At 34.4% G+C, this 19,638-nt stretch overlaps 1 protein-coding gene across 2 annotated transcripts in view; it reads right to left on the minus strand.

Moving 5' to 3' along the window:
* Nucleotides 1–1,118: 1,118 nt before the first annotated feature.
* The window catches only part of Gmnc (geminin coiled-coil domain containing), a 40,665-nt gene continuing 22,145 nt past the window's right edge, over nucleotides 1,119–19,638 (minus strand). The window contains exons 1-5 of one of the 2 annotated variants that reach the window (XM_040270213.2): nucleotides 12,693–13,264; nucleotides 10,721–10,895; nucleotides 8,961–9,049; nucleotides 7,775–7,891; nucleotides 1,119–6,317 (exon numbers count right to left, since the gene is read on the minus strand). In XM_040270213.2, the coding sequence (XP_040126147.2) occupies nucleotides 5,697–6,317; nucleotides 7,775–7,891; nucleotides 8,961–9,049; nucleotides 10,721–10,895; nucleotides 12,693–12,695 (1,005 nt within the window). In that variant the 5' untranslated portion in view covers nucleotides 12,696–13,264 and the 3' untranslated portion in view covers nucleotides 1,119–5,696. Of the gene's footprint in view, nucleotides 6,318–7,774; nucleotides 7,892–8,960; nucleotides 9,050–10,720; nucleotides 10,896–12,692; nucleotides 13,265–19,638 lie in introns of those variants that run through there. The other variant, XM_040270212.2, reaches the window with a different exon arrangement.

Raw genomic sequence — 19,638 nt, forward strand, 5'->3', positions numbered from 1 at the left:
CTCTGGGGGAACATTACCTTCAGAAAATTCCTGAGAGAGCTGGACCTTATCCCAGGGGGACTATCCTTTTGGTTTTAAAGACTCTTTTGAAGTGAGAAATTACCTTGAAATACTTTCTCTGCCTTTTTATTTCAGATTATAAACCTTGGATAGAGATGAGAGGGAAAATCTGCTGTGTTCCTGAAAGTTACCATTTAACTCCTGATTTCCAAAAAGAGAAGATAGAATGTCCATGGCGTGTCTGACCCAGTGGGTTCAGCATTGTAAATATCATGATTTTACTTTCCCCTGGTGTTAAACCTAAAAGGATTGACTGGAAGGGAGTAATGTCATCACCTGAAGAAGTATATAAAGTCTATTTCCTATGATGAGAGGAAGAGAAGCTTCACAAGGATTGCTTATACATAGCTACTCTAGGCATGAATATTAGCAGTAGTAATTGGGAAAGAATTTCTCTTTTTGCCTTTAAGAAGCATATTAATACTTTTGACCATGATGCCTTTTCATGCTTTGCCACTCTAGTCATACCAATTTTTGAAATGGGCTTCAAATTACACACTACTTTATTTCAAAATGATGGAAGGTGAATTAGGTCTCTTGTGAACAATGTCTGTTAGCAATGATGGAATTTTTAAGCTATGAAATAGACCTCCAGTGACAGTAAAATAAAGATTTAAGAACCCCTCTATACTTGTGGGGCCTCTATATCTGAAGCCTGTAATACACTGTAACAGCCAGTGCCTATAAGTATGTTGATTGGTCCCCAAAATGATTATTATGTCTTATAGTAGAAAGAGCATTAGATCTAAAGTCAATGCCAGAGCTTTTCTTAGGCTTCACCTATTTATTATTTTATTACCTGCACAACACTTCAGAACAGGTTTTTTATCTTTCAAATGAAATTCACACCATCTAATTCATTCTGATGTTCTGTGTTTAATAATCTGTATTGACTACACTCATATTCAAAAGTTATTTAGAGTGAGCAAGGTTTAAGCACTATTCTCTAAGAAAAAAAAATCAAACAGCCCTGTTTAAAAAAAAAACGAAATAAAATCAGTGTTATCCATCAATGATACCAAAAGAATGTCCAAATAGAAAGAGTTAATGGCCTGATATGCAAATCTCAAACCATTTTCTCTTGATATTATTCTCCCCTTTACTGTTACATAGTCTAGATAATGGCCTTAAGGAAATCCTGTTCACAATTCTCACATGCAGATAATCCAATATGTTTACAACTATCCATGGCATAAGTGAGACCAGTCTGGAAACTTTAGCTCAATTTTTACTCATTTAACAGGATTATAAATTGAAAGAATAAGGAGAATGTCCAAAAATAGAAAATATTTTATGAGATGTAGCTTCCTTTTCAAACTCACAGAGCTAGTTTCATTATTACTTTTCTGTGCTTTTATATTTATCACCATTCAAGAATCCATCCCCAAATATCACCTCCCTTGAAATCCCAAACCAGATTCTTGACAGTACGCTTTGGATATATAGAATCAACCATACTTCCATACTTGCAATGTGGACGTTTTCATTATGAGAGCCTATTAAACCCTTGCTTTAATCAATCATGTTGAAGTTATGTTTCTCTCATTTATACATAAGTTAGATTTAATATATATATATCCTTTTTATATAACATCATCTTTATATCTTCAGAAGAGCTTGACACCAGCTATATCTATTGAATAATTGCCTCAGTTATTAATCATACTACTATTTCACACATTTGTAACTTGAAATACATACTTTTATGACATAGGATTTATAGGAGAAACAAAACCTTTTTCTTAGTTCATTGCTCCATTCACTGAAAACATGTTTCCAAATTAAGGGCTGAACATAAAATTAAATGACTTGTCATTTATTTATTAGTCATAAGTTCATCACAAAATTGACTTCCATAATTTAAAAAAGTTCAAATCAAAAAGAAAACATATCATCTAAGTGCTTATTATTAAGTGTTGAATTATATTTTACATTTGCAGAATATCCAATATAAGGATTAAAATTGAATTCATGTAACAAAAAGGTACATAAAAATGTGAAACGATTGTTAAGAAATATAATCATACCATAAACTTCTAGCATGAAAACCAAATATATGTGGTTTTATTTTTAAAAATTAAAATTAGGCATTTACTATTTAACCATATGTGAATCTTTTGGTAAACTGAAACAAATATCTAATTGTATACCTGAACTTAACAGGCAAAAAATTATACATTTAAAAAGTTATCAGTGGATGGCCAAGTGCCAGGTGCATACTTGTAATTCCAGTGGCACCCAAGGCTGAGGCAGTTTAAAGCCAGCATCAGCAAATTAGCCAGGCCTTAAGCAACTCAGCATGATCTTGTCTTTAAACAAAATATTTTAAAAAGGCTAAGGATGGGGCTTAGTGGACAAGCCTGCCTGGATTAAATCCCTAGTACAAAATAAAAGTAATTATCAGTAAATGTACTAACTATATTTTCTGCTATACCTGTGTTAATTTGATTTATTGTTGAATCCATTTGTCATATTTAAAAACATATTCTGCTTTCTTCAATTATATCAAGTACATTAAAGTCTTTTTATTTATTCACATTCTTTAATCTTTTCAAAATTATAGTTTAACATCACTGCAATTTTAAGTAACCCTACTTATTAAACATCACCTATAGAACTGAGACTTTCCAATTGTCCATATTTTCCAGATACTAGTAAGACACAGGATTGTTTTCAGAGTATCAGAGGACGTTGGAAGTGTCATCAAATTTTAAAAAATTGAATTCTAATTTTTCTGTGAGATTAAGTAAGAGAGTGCTGTACTCCTAAGGCAATTAACCCTTCAGGCCACCTAACATGGGAAAAATCATTAATGTATCCAAGAGGAGAGAAGGAACCATTAAATTCTGAGGATATTAATCTGGCCATATCATATATCATACAAAAGAGAGTCAAATATACAGAATTGTGGTCACAAAAATCCAGGAGAAAAAAGTCCATTATTAAAAATGTTATGTACAATATAAAATTATTCATCATAATCACAAAGGTATTTAGTTTCATTTCCCACTTTATCTTAATAAAATATTAACTGGTTTACTGGAAATTCATGATAAAACTATAAAAGTTAGAACATATACTTGAGTGAAACGAATTTCCAATTTCTCAAACATTAACAAAATAATTTTGTATACATTATTCAAATGAATATCAAATGTTTATAAATATAATTGCAAACATATGTGGGTAATTTTCTTCCATACTATCATTCATGATATGAGTTAGAAGAAGATATCATAATTTGCCACATAAATGTCCTATAGTTTCTTTAACCAGGCTGAAACCAAGTTTCATTTAAAAGCTTTCAAAAGCTTTGATATTTTTGGTGACTTTTTTATGCACCAAATGCACTGTGAGAAGCCTGGGTGTTTCCTCATGGTAATTAACATATAACATGGCACATGGATATTGCAAAATAAATATGTGTTAACTGGTAAATTTTGTTTTACAGCTTGATTATAAGAGTTTTAAAATAGTTCCATTGCTTACTTAATTCCTTGTGTAGTAAAGTATAATCAATTCTAATTAAATTTGTTATTCTAGAGATAAATTTCACCCACAAGAGGCATAGACACCAGAATGTAAAAGGTACTTTTTGTGTTTTGGGGGGTTTGTGGGGGGAGTAGAACATATTCTATCTCTTCCTTAGTTTTAAAATACTCCCGAGAATAATATTAATTGCTAATTTGTATTCCCCTTCATGAATTATAAAGAAAACTAATAGGTAACAAAGCTTTATAAAATAGATATTTGCTCACACAACATAAATAAAGCAATGATCAAACACAAAATAAATGTCTTGATTACAAAGAATTCCAAATAGCACACACAAAAAAAGTTGACTGTGCAAAGTGAAGTATTGAGAGGAGAATAGAAAGAGAAAGATGGCTTTCAACCTGGTGAATTTAATCATGTTGTCCAAAAAAGCATAGGTGCCCAACATTGATGCATAATTTATTCTGGGAACAATAGGGAGCTTGAAGGATGGAAAGGAAGGAAACAGTCAAGAACACTAAAAATATTCTTTTTTTTTTTTAAAGAGAGAGTGAAAGAGAGTGAGAGAGAGAGAGAGAATTTTTTTAATATTTATTTTTTAGTTATTGGCAGACACAACATCTTCGTTTGTATGTGGTGCTGAGGATCGAACCCGGGCTGCACTCATGCCAGGCGAGCGCGCTACCACTTGAGCCACATCCCCAGCCCCAAAAATATTCTTAAAAAATTTAGGAGATCTTTGATATCATGCTTGCATTCAATCTATTCACATTTACTTACAAATTAAAATGTATCTTTTTTCAGATAGAGGTTACTCTCACACAGACTGAATCAACCTGCAAAGTGGGCTCATGCTGGAAAAAAGAATCCTGTAATCAGAGAAATGATTTCTAATGCTCATTACAAATGACTCATTTATTTTTCTATTTTTTCCATTGCAGATAAAGTTCACCCTACCTAGTATATGCAGTACCTATCTAAGGGAAAAATGGCCTTGAATGACCAAATAGAAATAAAGCTGATGGGATCCAGCCTTCATTCATAGAATGTTAGAAGTTATCTAATCAAGTTCTGTATTCCACAGCTGGGAAAATTGAATTTTCATACAAGGGAAATAGCTTTGTCAGGGATGACAGCAGATGAATGGCTCTTGGTCTCATGAGTGTGGGCACAGGGCCCAATCTGCTCACATTTTATCACCATTTCAAATTACAATGCCTGTTACAAAGTGAGCATGAGGTATTCTGTAGATATTTTAGGTGAATTGCATGAATACATGACTGACAGAAGGAATGAATGTGACATTGTCAGACCTGGGCTAGTGATGAGTTTGCCAGCATCTGTGCAGTTTAACATGATGATTTGTTGTGTAACAGTTCCTCAAAAAATATCATTTTTGAGCCATGTCAGTTAAAGAAACAATGGCCAGGTGCCAATGGAAGCAGGTATTGGGACATTTTGAAGTAACTTTAATTCTTTTTAACTTTTGTCATTTTTCAGTGGTATTGCTTATCAGTGGAGTCGAAGCTGTCTTAGAGATGTTTTGCCAAAGCCACCCTGCAACACTTGACTCTTTGAGCTGCCCTGGACATACTTTTACTCATATCCACAATACATCTTCAGCAGTGATGATGGGCAGACACTTGCTTTTACCCTATCTGTAGCAGTTTAAACAACCAAGAGGAAGTACTTGAAGCAAAAATAGGGCTCATTCTAAAGGCAGTTTTCAGAAATAAAGAAATGTACAAGAGGGAGAGAAATAAAGACCATACATATTTAAACTACTTGACAAGAGAACAAAAGGTGTTAAACAGGTCATGATAAGCAAAGTATATCTAGGTCTTGAAGAAATCTACAAAAGACTGGAAAACACCTTTTCAAGTACAGGGCAAAGAGAAGAAGTTGATAGCAGATCTTGATGTGCAAACTAGTCAAGTTCAGGTGGAGGAAGAGCATATGCCTCTCACATGGATTCTTGGAAGCTATTCCCTACAAATTTAAGTGGTAGTTGAGAGTAACATTTAAAGTGGCTAAAGATTGTCTGGACAATAGCTTCTGTGCTCCACATAGTCAGGTTCAAGTGCAAGAGAGGTCTTTGTAAACAGAGTTTCTGGCAGTGCTCTGTGATACAAGAGGGGTCACTAAGGCTGCTTAGGGACCCAGGTAAACTTCCAGCCTCCTTCTTCATCTCTACACACAAAGGCTTGTCCCTGGTGGAAAGAATGAGTTTTGACATTACAGTGAGGACTCAGGGATGTGGAAAATGCCATCTCTGTCTTGTTGGGTGACACATCAGCTGGATGATATGGAAGTGTTTGCACCTCTGTTGGGGGATTTGAAAGTTGAGAAAAGTAGTGGAAGTCTTCCTCATGGCTGGCAGTGCTGTGCAAGGGGGTTGTTCTTTCACCTCCATAGTTGATTGGCACATCCTCTCTGGGGACATTTTCATAATCAATGGCATCACTCGGAAAATGGGAGTATGTGCTAGTCACTCTTCTGGGATGAGAGGAGAGGGCACTGTAGTTAGCTGATGAGGTGTCATCAATGGTGTTGAGGTCTTTCAATCCAAGTGTTTGAAGCACCCAGGGATCAACATGGGGCCCAAGTGGTTTTTCACAGTTAGCAAACTCACTAAAGAGGTTTCTCTTGACATTTTTGGGATAGGGAATCTCAGCAGGAGAGTATCCCTGCTCTTTGTGTTTCCTCTTCCCCTTTCTGAATTTTCCACACACTTTGGAGAACTCATCTGATGACAACAATTTCTGAAGAAGTGACATTTGAAAATTATACTTCCTTTAAGTATCTACTAGGTACCCTCATTCTTTAGAAAAAATAGGTTAAATTTCTAATATTTTTTCACATACAAGTAAAATGGATTAGATTAGTGTCTGTTACTAAAGTAAAATCCATGATAACATCTTATTTCTTAGGAACATGAATTCATTTCTTACTCTCAGTTTGAAACTTGAAAAAAGCAGATAATGTCTTGAAGATTTCAAATCAGGGAAGTAATAATTTTTACAATGATGACAATAAAAGCAATTGTTTATTGAATTATTACTGATAAAATAAACAAATTATCATTTGATATAATTTATGAATAATTGATCACATGCACTATTTCTTTGGATATAGATACTCTTGAAAATCTCTATTAATGAGGAAATTAAGGCACAGACATATTTGTGACTTGCTAAGTATCCCTTAGCCTAGAATTAAACCTAAGTTATCTGAATATAGACAAAACTCTTGTTTAAACACTATACAACATTCTTTATGTTATTTCATTAACTTTCAAAGCAATCCCTTGAAAAAAGTTATTTTAAATCTTGGAGAACTGAGGTCAAGAAAGGTAAAGCTATTTAATGTCATTTAATAATTTAATAATGTCTTTTTCAAGGAATGTTGGCTGGAGTTAGAAGCCCAGGCTAGTCCTTTTTTTAAGAAAGCTTACTATACAGTAGTCAAATCTAATATCTTTTCTTCTCTGAACTGTTGGATTCAGTAAAGGCATCAGACACATAATCAATTTAGATTACAGAATATCAAATAATAGTTTGTCTAAGAGTAAAGTAGAAATTGGTCATAGAAACAATAATGATAACATAATGGCAAACACATACTAAAAAAACATAAAACTAAAGAAAGAAAGAACACAAAGAAACTATAGGCAAGCTATCTTTGAGTTAGAAATAGCTCATTTAAAAGTGTAAGAAAAATGTGAATAAAAGATAATGTAATTGTATATACTGAATTGGTGCTCAAGATACTAGGCTCCAGTAATCATAGCATCTTAGATTGAGAGAGATTTTTCACAGATTTTTAGTTTTTGTAGCTAAAGGTAACCAAATCCCTAATTGAGAATGATTTTCCTAAAGTCAGAAGATAATTAAAACAACTGAGTTTTTAAATCTCTGACTTCCACCTAACTCTCCTTTTGATCAACCTGTTTCCTCAGCAATCCCCTAGCTTTTGATATATAAGAAACTCCTTTTGTAATAATATCTGGAAAGAATCTGCAATCTAGATACTTCTAAGAAACAATACATAAAAGTTCTAGTGAAAGTCATGTACTTCCTTAAGAAATATTATCCATTCTGTTCACATATCCCACGACATGTTGTTGAGTACACTTCTTGCTTTTAATTAAGAAATTTTACATAAATGGTTTCCTTTCTTAAATCACTGCCCTGACCTTATAAAAAAGATTATTACACACCTTGGCCTTTTCTTCAAGACATTTAACCAAAGTAGAATTCAGGTATTGTCTGAGGTGATTATTCTCTTCATGTAGCCTAGCAAGTTCTTCTTCCTTCTGAACCAGAGTATCTTGGAGCTGCAAAAAGCAGACAATGGTGAAGGTTGCTCCACTGTATTGACTTTGTAACTTTATAATAATGCCACTGTGCCTCAGCCTTCTTAAACTTGATTATTCTTCTGTTTGTTTTATGAACACAATTTCAGGGAGTTCTCGTCCTCCGAGACGGAAATCAACAACCCCCTACCACCTGATTGTTCAGTTTTGTGCTCTGAATTTTTCATTCATTACAAAGTATTTGAGGGTATTATATGACTTTTAAAATTTTAACCACAAGGGAGTCAGGTAGGTGTAAAGGAAAATGAGCAGCATTCAACTGTTTAAATATAAAAAAAGGTGTTTAGAAACGTTTACCTGGACTCCTTCCTTGCACATCAAAAAAAAAAAAAGAAAAGAAAAGAAAGAAAGAAAAAAAAAAGATAGTTGACTTGTGCCACACTCTGATTGATCAGTGTCTGTATGTTCAGTAGATCATATTACTTTTGGGGAACAAATAAGAATAACATATGGAAAATGAAACAATATCTGGAAAAAAACCTTTTTCATCATCATTAATTCTCCAAGCAATTATCTATGTTTATCATTTTAAAATACTGACATGATTCCATTTGGTCTTTCCATTAGCCCTCTGAGATATGCCGCATAAATATTCCAATTTCATGGATGAGGAAAAGGTGGACGTGATAGGTCACACAGCTAAAATGTGATATAGTCAGAGCCTGACTTCATGTCTTCCTAAAGTGTTATTTGTGTATATGAGAGTGTGTCTTTATTGGGGGGGGAGGAGAGAGAGAGAGAGAGAGAGAGAGAGAGAGAGAGAGAGAGAGAGAGAGAGAGAGGAAAATAAAGAAGGAGGGAGGGAAGAGAGATTGTTCATCTAACACCTCTCTCTCTCTCTCTCTCTCTCTCTCTCTCTCTCTCTCTCTCTCTCTCTCTCTCTCTCTCCATATGCTCATTTTAGTTCTAAAGTGAGTCAATGTGAATTTTAAAAGGAAAAAGGAGCAGCGTGAACTTAAGGGAGGATGCAAGTGGAGAATGGACTGCAGGGTACATGGCCAGTCTCAATGTTCTGACTATCCACACATACCTGTTTATTTCTGTAGAGCTGTGAGGAAAGCTGAGCTTCTTCCCAGGAACATGAGTTCAGAATAGGAAAACTCGAATTAGAAGATGACTCTATGAGAAAATACAAAATGGGTAGCATAGAAAACACACTTTTGACTTATGTGCAATGAACTCACCAAACCATTCCCAAAGTGCAATAGGTTCAATTACCTTTCTAAAAATAGCTATTGCTTCTTACAATAGAACAAAATATTTAAAGCTTTCAGAAGAAGGAAGCAAGCTGTGACAGACAAATATTTATACAATCTATGCCAAAGTTTTTAAAGAGGTGGGATTTTTTTTTCTTTTTGGAACTAAGTGGTCACATTCTTCCCTTTATATGTATATTCTTGTTGGTTAAATTAATAAAGACTCTCTCAGCTGCGTCATTAATTCATTCAAATGTTTATTAACCTTTCCCTCCCACTAGCCATAATATTGCAATCCCACTATCTTTTTATAATTTTTATTTTATTTTCTAAGCTTCAACACTTAATAATATAGTGTTTGGCTTGATAATCTAATAACATTTTATGCTATTATTTCCCTTATTGTCTGCCTACCTGTTAAATCTAATGGATAGAATTCAGAATTTGATGTAGTAGCAATTTCTACTTTTAAATAATTTGCACCTTGTTTCTCTGAAGACCATGATAAAAATTGCAAAATTCTACCTTCTCTGTTTCAACTGTTTTCATCTGTATATTTTTTTATGCTTTTACAAAGAATTTTTTTTCATATTTGACAGCAAGCTATGCCTGTTAATCAAAAGCATTTGGGCATGCTTAATTGGTTTTTTACTTTATTCCCCTCATTAATACCATTCTCTTTCTCTGTTCTACTTAAACTGCTGTTACTGAAGTATTTTTTATTAAAATAGAGTAATGAGTAAGAAAACAGGAATCCAATTTTATAAACAGTTTGGGTTTAGATTTTGGGCATTTTATCTTTGCTGTTGCTTATAGTAAAAAAGTAAAACTGAACAACTTTATCCATGATATGTAAGTCTGCTTCAACATTTTTAGGTTTTCATTTTTTGTGTGCCTTTCCTTAACCCCTGTGTCCACCAAAGGAGCATATGGCAAACAATAGTATAGGTATTTAATTCTAAGACATCTGAAACTTTTTAGAGAAACTTAACTATTTATACAGAAATTCACTTAATTTTATAAAAATGTTCACTAACCTTCAAGTCAAGATTAACACATCCATAATTTTCCATCAATGTTATATTTCCCTCCAACTTTGAAATCCTGTGTGTGTGTGTGTGTGTGTGTTTGTGTAAGAGAATAATTGTTTCTACTTACAAGGCATTGTCTATAGAATCTCCTCTATGAAATAAAAGATGAAGTTATTCATTCTTGTTTCTTTATCATACTTTGGAAAGTTTCCTGAATTTCAAAAAAAATGTTGTAACTAGTATCTTGACTCCAAAAACATTCTACTAGGATATTGTTTATAAAATATGACCCAGAAAATTTCTTTCAGTGAGTTGGGAATCTCCAAGTACTATAAAGTAGAGGGAGAAACATGTGTTGTCCAGCAAGAAAGAGGAAGAATCCCATTTTCACTATTTGGCAAGTACAAATAGAAGAAGTTAAGGTTGTAAAATTCAAGACTCTTTGGACTAACTTAAATTGTTTATAACATCCCTTTTCTAGAGTCCCAGACCATGATGCTTTGCAGCCACATTGCTTGAAAAGGGCTCCAGGTCTACCACTAAAGCAGAAGAGCTGAACTTACCCTGTGCCTGTGGTGCTTGTTGGGGCTCACTGTTGTCCAGGAGACCAGCAGCCCAGAAAGAGACCCAAGTCTCCGTGGAAACGTCAACACTAGTTTCTGACGGTGTAGTGGAATACGAGCAATTACAACTCTGGTCTCCTGCAAAATACTGGTCTTGGCAAGGCAGAATGGTGTTCTGTGAAATTCAGTATAAGGAGTTGGGGTGGAGGGGGGTGTCCCAGGAGATTGGGCAATGGAGATGTGGAGGGAGAGAAGGGTGGGAGAAACACAGAGAAATTACATGCAGTTAATCAAGAAACAGAGAAGATGTTAAATTTAGATCCAGATTAAATTTTGAGTGGTTTAATTTAATAACTTAAAAGGAATCAGCTCTTATGACTTTCCTAACATTTCCACAGGTCTCTTGAACCTGTGGAAATAGACTACTATTGGATGAATAGACTACTATTGGATGAATCATATTTATATTTTCTGTTGTAATGCCTAGCTCACCTAATATGCCAGTCAGAACTATCTTAATTATATTTCTATTTCTAATCACCTTGGAAGACGAAGAACCCATTAAAAAGGATGAAAAAGCAGAATATGACATCTTATAGACTAACTTCTGAATCAATAATTGTTTTATGCTTCCCTTCCTCTTCTCCTCCAAACTAACATTCTGTTGGATCTTATGGGAATCTGAATAGAGATACACACAAACACATGCTGTGTATAATGTATATGCAAATTATATATATATATATATAATGTATATATGTGATATGCATATATATACATACACATACATATAGTTATGTACATACATACTTGTATAATATACATACATATAGACATATACAGATATAGACATAAGTGCATATGTATATATATGTTCTCTCTCTCTCTGTTCTATAGATAATTAAATAAACTTTGTTCCTTGTAGGTGATTAAACAAACTTTGCCCCAGCTCCAGTCAGAGGAACATAACATCACTCCAAGTAAACATCTAAAAGCTGAAAGAAATAAGCAAAGACTGCAAGGTCTAGATCTATCCATCACTAGGGCTCAATGTCCTTGCAAAGTTATCCTGTCACCACTAACTGCCTGGCGTGTGTTCTCACTGTGTTCTGATCCAGGGAGTACCTTCCTGCTTGCCACTTCTCAAACCTCAAACATACACTCTTTCCAAATCTCCAAACAAGGACAAGTATGCAGCCTTCCTGGGTTAATTTGTACAACAGTCCATTCCTAATTATTTGTCAATGTTTAATCAGGTAAAAGCCATTTATTCAAGCAGAGCCTAGGTTTAGATAAACTCTTTTTGACTAATACGAATCTTTTGTTGGCTTGAGTACTTTCTTGGTCATAACATAAACAGAAGGGGGGGGAAATGAGTCAATTAAGTCACACTTTGTTAATGTTCCCAGTGAGTTAAGTCTTGGAAAAGAAAAAGAAAAGAAAAGAAAAAAAAAAAAACAGTTCAGAAGCAAGTGCAGCTTGGGGAGTGCAGACCAAAGAAGTTAAGCCAAAAGTTTATCAAGAGCTATTTTTCTTGTTTTCATTTTAAAAGCATGTTTGCAGACTCCTTCCTTGAGGGTATTATTGGAATCCAAGCTAAACTATTAGGCAATTGACACCTGAGAAGAAAACAAACCCCAAATACTCTTACAGTAGTTCAACTCCAAGTGTTTGCAAATATGTGCATAATCTGGAAGAAGAGGAGGAATGAAAAGTAAGTGCAGGTGAATAGGTGAAATTTGGGGGAAATATGAAGGATAAAAATAACAGGGAGAAAGGTAGTGGGAAAGGAAGGGAGAAAGAGAGAGAAGACAGATGATAATAAAAAGGAGACAGGAGAGGATCTATTTTAATTGGTAGATAGCAAAGAAAGCTTGCTCCAAAAATGGAATAAATTCTCAGTGCAAAGTTTATTAACTTTCAGAGCCCCAGGTTTTGCCAGAGGACTAGCAAACGCCGGTTCCTCACTTACCATCTTGCAGTGGAAGAAAGCGCTGAAGAAACTGAGCTCACACTTAACTTTTTCTTAAAGCCAGTGGGAGCTTTAAATGGAATGAAGGGGGGAACTATGAGAGGCGAGTTCTAATCTGCGGGAGCCGGTGACGCTCGGGGTTCCTGGCGAGTGCTGCCCTCTGATTTGGTGGGAGGCTGTCAAACAGGTGACGTGAGCTTGCAGACACCAGCTGAAGCCAGAGTCACTCTCACTCTGGCGATCAGGACAGCAAGATCTGGGACCGGCGGGTCGGGCTCCCGGCCTGCTCTTGGCTACCGGGTATGCTGCGCCGCTTCAAAATGCGCGCTGGCTGCGCACCTGGCGCGGGATGTCAGAGGCTGGTGGTGGCAGCGCAGCCCTGAGGGACCCTAAGGCCAGCGCTTCCTCCTGTTCCACACGCGCAGCCAGGCAGGGCGGGGCGGAAAGTCTGCCTGGGCAATGGTGAGGGATGGCAGGTCTCAAACCTGTATTTCAGAGATGGGGTGGCACTTGTGGAATCCAGTCCTACAGCCCCAGAGCTAGTATTATGCCTATCTATCTTTTGACCACATGATAACAATGTAATGCCAACTTGTATTATGTTGTAAATTTATTTTAATTAATTTATTTTCCCTATTTGATGGACCTTATTTTGCCCAATTCTGGAAGTGGAGGTGACATATTTTAATTCTAGAATATAAATTCCCCAAGAATAGCGATTTCTGCTCACTGCTGTCTCCAAAATGCCTGGCACAATTTCTGACACATAATAAATGCTCAGTAAAGATTTGTTTTAAAGAATGAATTAAGCTACACATTTCTGAAATCTAAAGCATCTTTCTCTGTGTAGGCCTAGCCTCACAACTATATTTATATAAAATAAATTCATTAAGAAAAAATAGTGTAAGCATTTAATTTCCTCTGTCTTTTCTCTTACATTTGATTCTCACAATTCCTAAAATACTATGCCTACCATAGAAAGAAGAGTAACAACATCTTTGAAACTATTTATCTACAACTAATAGTAGCTTCTCATTTCAATTTACCTTCTAATTAGATATAAAATACTTGATGATAGCCATAGGAGAAAGGATACTTATTGTCCTTGTTACATCTACTAAGGAAGGAAGCACTAAGGTTAAGAAAACTCACCACTGTTAACACAATTGGGAAGTGGCAGGCTTTGGATTTGAACTTCTGACTAACTACTATGCCTATGGCATTTGACTTTAACTTCTCTCTATTGCATGTTATTGCTGTTGATCAATGGGCATTGTTATGGACTGGGTTGTGTTCCCCATAAGTCATATGTTGAAGACCTATACCCAATGTTACTGTATTTCAAGACAGGTGTAGGAACTGATTCTGGCTTGCACAGCCCTTTCTCTACTCTGGCTTTGACCTTTCTTCATTCTTCTTTGTACTCTACTCATGACCCATAGCACTCAGCAAAATGACTAGGACAGAATGGATGTTAATTAAGTACTGTATATCCAAAATTAAGAAAGGAAAGGAGAGGGAAGCTGCTTCTCTTGGAGCAGTCCTTTTTTCCTGCTTCAATGACATTTATTTGAAAAACACTTTCAGATTAATAGTAATAGGTTTGGGGATCCCTGCCTGGAATGTGGATGAACTGGATCAGTCAACACTAACTCATTTCAGTATGTGACATGAAGGACTGGTCCATCTCTGCTCTAACTGTAACAAGAAAAAAAGATGTAATGGCTGTAAGGCCCTGAGATGATGGGTAAGGAGAACATATCAAAATGTATTTAATTGGTAAGAATCAGTGATCCTTTTTAAGGCAAAGAACTGTTCATGCTTTTAGTCCTGCCAGCAACACAATCTGTTTGGCAAAACCCTCATTCATTTTGCGATGAGCAGCAGGGACAGCAAAAGGAGGATGGAGTTGTGTTTTTGGAAACTTTCACAAATGACACAGGAGCCTCTGCAAGATAGATTTTCTTTTGGCTCCCAAAATGATACAAAGTAGGTAATTGACTAAACATGGTATGCAAAAAAGGACTATAAGCTTTGCATCAAAATATACCCAGATTTAAGCTGCCATGCTATGACTGAGTCACTTGGGGTTATCTTAAGCCTCTTATTTGGGAAATTAGCATAGTAACACATACATTAGAAGTTACTTGAAAAACCAGACATTTTTATTAATGCTTAATTATTTCCTAATTTGTTGACTAAATAATGGATAGTATCTCTTTTTACTATTAGGGGTGAGGGACTCTGCCTTTGAACACACATATGCTCCTGTGTCTTGTTTATTAAAGTAACTGAAAAAGAATGCTACATTTATAAAATGAGGTTTTTGTTTTCTGAGGGTAAGACATAATTTTAAGAAGTTTTTGATTGGTTTTAAGCACAACAATATTTGGCAAATCATTAATACTTTATCTTGGTAGGTTGGGAGTATACATGATGGTGGAGAACCCCTAAACAGCAAAGAGCTATTGACAATTAAACATAAATCAGATCATAAATCTATTCTCAAATAAAAAACTAAGGGAAAAAACTAATTATTAAGATTTGATTTATGCATGACATCTTACTTAACATCCACTACTAAGGTATAAACTTAATTGTTACTATTATGATGATGACTAGTATTTTGAAACCTGCATCCCGTAAACCATAGTGGGAAACCCTCTGGCACTTATTTATCCACCTTTATGAAAGAAAGAGGTTCACATTTCTTAGTGATGTCAATGTAACCCACATAGATGGTTTTTCTTCTGCTAATAATAAGATTAGTTAAAACTGCCTTTTGTTCTGTGCCTAAAGCAATGGTGTTAAAGGGAATGTGGACCAAACAGCCAATTGTTGAATCAGGGTACCACCTCCTGTCTGGGCAAAGATATAACAAAATAAGAGGTAATTTGACCTCTTATTTTGCACAAAAAAAAAAAAACAAGTCTGCAGACAGAGAAGGTTAGAGCGTGAGCAGAGTTTGGTCAGGAGATAAATAGGTTGGCATATGGAATATTCTTTTGTTTAACTCCATGATTATCCCATTAGTGGATCGATAGTAAATGTAATAAACAATTTCTAAATTTTTTTCTATAAATACAGCTTTTCTCATTGATTCAATGGTTGAATCTCCAGGTAATGATAAAGATAATATTTCTTATTTCACCTGTTTGTAAAGAAAAGTATTACATTTAGATAAAGTATATTTAGAGAAGATGTTTTACATTGGAAAATTTAACATTTGAATTTTTAGAATGTCTGAAGAACCTGACATATTTCATTTGTTGAAGCATAGTTTGAATTTCACCCCTCCAGAATAATATGCAGAAATCAATAATTTTAATATAGATAGAGACTTACTACTTGCCATGTCTGCATAGTAGCCAGTATATATGCAGTAACCTATGCAGTGATAAAAACTGTTTCTACATGAACAAAAGGCATGAAAAATAGAGTCAATTGTTAATCCTGGTAACAAAAATGTAAAAAATAATAAATTTGAAAAACTTCTAGCAGTTTACTAGATAGAAAAGAGAAAGGCCTTGGATGCATTCAGGAATGAAATATTCAGTTTGGAACTGAGTCAGATCAGCTCTGTATGGAAATGTGTATGCACATGTGCACTCGTGTGTGTGTGTGTGTGTGTGTGTGTGTGTGTGTGAGTGTGTGTAATTTGTGATATTGTTTTATTGGAAGTTTCAGTCAGAATTTACTTTAATATCTTTATAACTACCTTCAGCTCTTTATTTATTTTATCAAGGCAAATCACATACTATAGTAATCTTCACAAGTTTAAAATATTTTCAGCCTAAGGGCATATCTTTCAAATGGTAACTATTCACTTCATCTTTGAGAGATAACTAGGAAATATATGCCAATCTGTATTCATTGCAAAGTGAGACAAACCTATTCTTTACTTGCTATCATTGCTTTCTGGCTTTTCTCATAATATAGCACTTCAAAATAACATTTGTGGCAAGTTAGAATAAATTGCTAAGGCTTCTCTTGGCTGTTGATAGTTATGGGAGTTCTCATTTCCCCCAGGTCTCACCAGGGCACCCTGAGAACAGAGGATATCATTATCTCACAGGCCTGTGACCTATTATGCGTGGGTAAAACAGTTGGGAAGGTCTGCTCCATGTGACCTATCTGGCTCAAATGGAATGAAATAATATCAATACCACTATGAAAATATGTTCAAAACATTGAAATGAACCTTGTATTGCGACCAAGGTTATAGATGTGGAACTTCAAACAAAACAAGACAGATACATCTCATCCCCGACACTTTACTCAACCATAGTAGAAAATGATTAAAACAGGTATTAGGATTAATATACATCAGAGTTATACTAGCGCAGCTATAACTTAAAATACAATAAATCTCTGCTTCATGAGCACCAGTATCTTCACAAACTGAGCTTCTGTGCCTTCATTGCTCAAGTGATTCCTCCCAAGGATTTCTGATGCAAAGGTTTTTGGATAACTTGCTGATCAGGCAGTAAAGGCCTGAATGGTGAATCGGCAGTGACTATGACATCTAAGTGTGTCTAGAAGATGCTGAAAAAGGAAGTCAGGCTTCCTTTTTTTCAAAAAACTTAAGATTTCAATACCAAAATAGGACAACTGGTTCCTTCTAGCCTTGGAATTATTAGCGAACCTGAAATAAGTTGACTTCTTTCATGAAAATAAGACAAATAAATGTATTTAAATACAAATGTTCAGCTATAGTAAAGGTATAATTCTGTATTTTTGTAATCTATAAAATCTGTGAAGTTAACAAATTTTTGACAAGTTCATCTTATTTACAATCAAATCAAAGAAACTTACTTGATATTGGTATTAATACAATTTGGATGTTTCTAGTCAACTTCTGTTTGCCATATTTCTTTTTTTAGAAAATGAAAGCATAATGTCAATCTATAGCCGGTGGAATCATTTATATATTCTAAAGCAATCTGTGAAAAATATAGAGAATTTTTATTGTTATGAAACTAATGCTGCTTACTAAAATTAGAATGAATTAAAGTATTATAAGATGAATTAAGTACCCTATCAACAATAAAGTAAAATTCCAAATACCCTCTATGACATGAGATAAATGATGTTTTGGTGACAGTGGTACATATAATTTTTATTTTTTCTTTATCTAACCAGAAGCCTCCCAGCTGCCACTTCTGGGTAGTATCAGCATTGCATGACTGAATCATAGCTGATGATTTTACACAAACCAATACATTTTAATAGCTTCCTTTTGGGGAAGGAAGAACTGAAAGACAAGCAAAGGGAAAAAAAAAGTGTTTTTTGTTCATGAGTACAACTGAGAAGAACTCAAATTGCATAATGTGCATCTTTTAAAAACTTTTATTTGTAACTGCTTTTATGAATTATTTGGCATTTATTAATATATCTTGATTGTATGTGCCTATTTATGTTTTTACATATATACAAATTCAGGCATCTGGAGCAGTCAGTGATACCCAAGGCCTTAAAACACTTACACCTGGAAATGTTCAGATGTTGACAAATAAAGAGTTATTCTTCAATCTTATATTTTTTATAAAGCGACAATAATTCACATAAATGCAAATTTCTTTGATTGGTGAAGGAAAGGAGCATTTGGTCCCACACTAATGTCAGTGTCTACGTGATGGGCTGTCTGCTTCTCCTGTGGAAAGTTTCAAGTAGCTCTGTGCCAGTTGGAGTTGTGTTGTACCCCCAGCATCACTCACAGTAAATTAAATTCTATATTAATAAGAAATGCATATTAGGAAGCCTATTTAAAAGTATACATGCAAGTAAAGCTTCACCATAAAGTTTTGTGTTTTAATGCTAAAGGTAACATATTTATATACAAAACAATCAAATACTTTGTCATAAACAAGTAAAAGTAATCAGGAGAAAAACTGTAATATATTTGACATTCAGTTTTATGCAAACATATATATATATTACATCCCCAGCCCTTTTTATATTTTATAAAAGGGTCTTGCTAAGTTGCTGAAGCTGGCTTTGAACTTATGAACATCTTACCTCAGCCTCCTGAGCCACTGGGATTACAGATATTTTAAGAACTTTAAAACATCCATCCTTTTAAGCCAGCAAGCACAAAACAAATTAATGCATGAAGCGAACAAATTTAAGCACGATTTACAACTGAGTTCATCACATCAATATAAGGGACATTTGTAAACATTAAGAAAATGTTCAAGAATATTTTTATTTTGCCGCATATGGATTTCCAGCACTATTGTTGAAGAGGTTATCTTTTCTCCACTGTTTTTGGTGCCTTTGTCTAGTATAAGATAACTATATTTATCTGGGTTTATCTCTGTGTTTTATATTCTGTACCATTGGTCTACATGTCTATTTTTGGTGCCAATACCATGCTGTTTCATTACTATAGCTTTGTATTACAGTTTAGGTCTGATATGGTGATGTCTCCTGCTTTACTCTTCTTACTAAGGATTGCTTTAGCTATTCTGGGTCTCTCATTTTTTTTCAAATGAATTTCATGATTACCTTTTCTATTTCTATAAGGAATGACATTGGAATTTTAATTGGAATCACATAGAATCTGTATAGTGCTTTCAGTAGTATGGCCAATAAGAAATTGTTTTGACAATAAAAGATTGCTTCAGTAAATTAGAGCATGTCTATAGTATGGATTGTGTATTCATTGAAAATATTTTTAAACTAAAAACCTAGAAAAATAGCATGATGTTAACTATATTGAAATGTATATGAGTGTATTAAAACAAATTTTAAAAACAGGCATAAACATAATGACATTAAAATAATGTTTCTTGTTTCATAAGTGTGATTATGATTCTATTCTTCATAATCCTGTACATTCCTGAAACTTTATATGAATGATGTTTTGCTTTTAAGGTCTTAAAAATGGAAATATATATATGAAATCACAGAATTGATTAGAAGTAATATATTTTTGTGGAGTAAA

The sequence above is a fragment of the Ictidomys tridecemlineatus genome, chromosome 3 (genome assembly GCF_052094955.1).
Source record: "Ictidomys tridecemlineatus isolate mIctTri1 chromosome 3, mIctTri1.hap1, whole genome shotgun sequence".
Classification (NCBI taxonomy): domain Eukaryota; kingdom Metazoa; phylum Chordata; class Mammalia; order Rodentia; family Sciuridae; genus Ictidomys; species Ictidomys tridecemlineatus.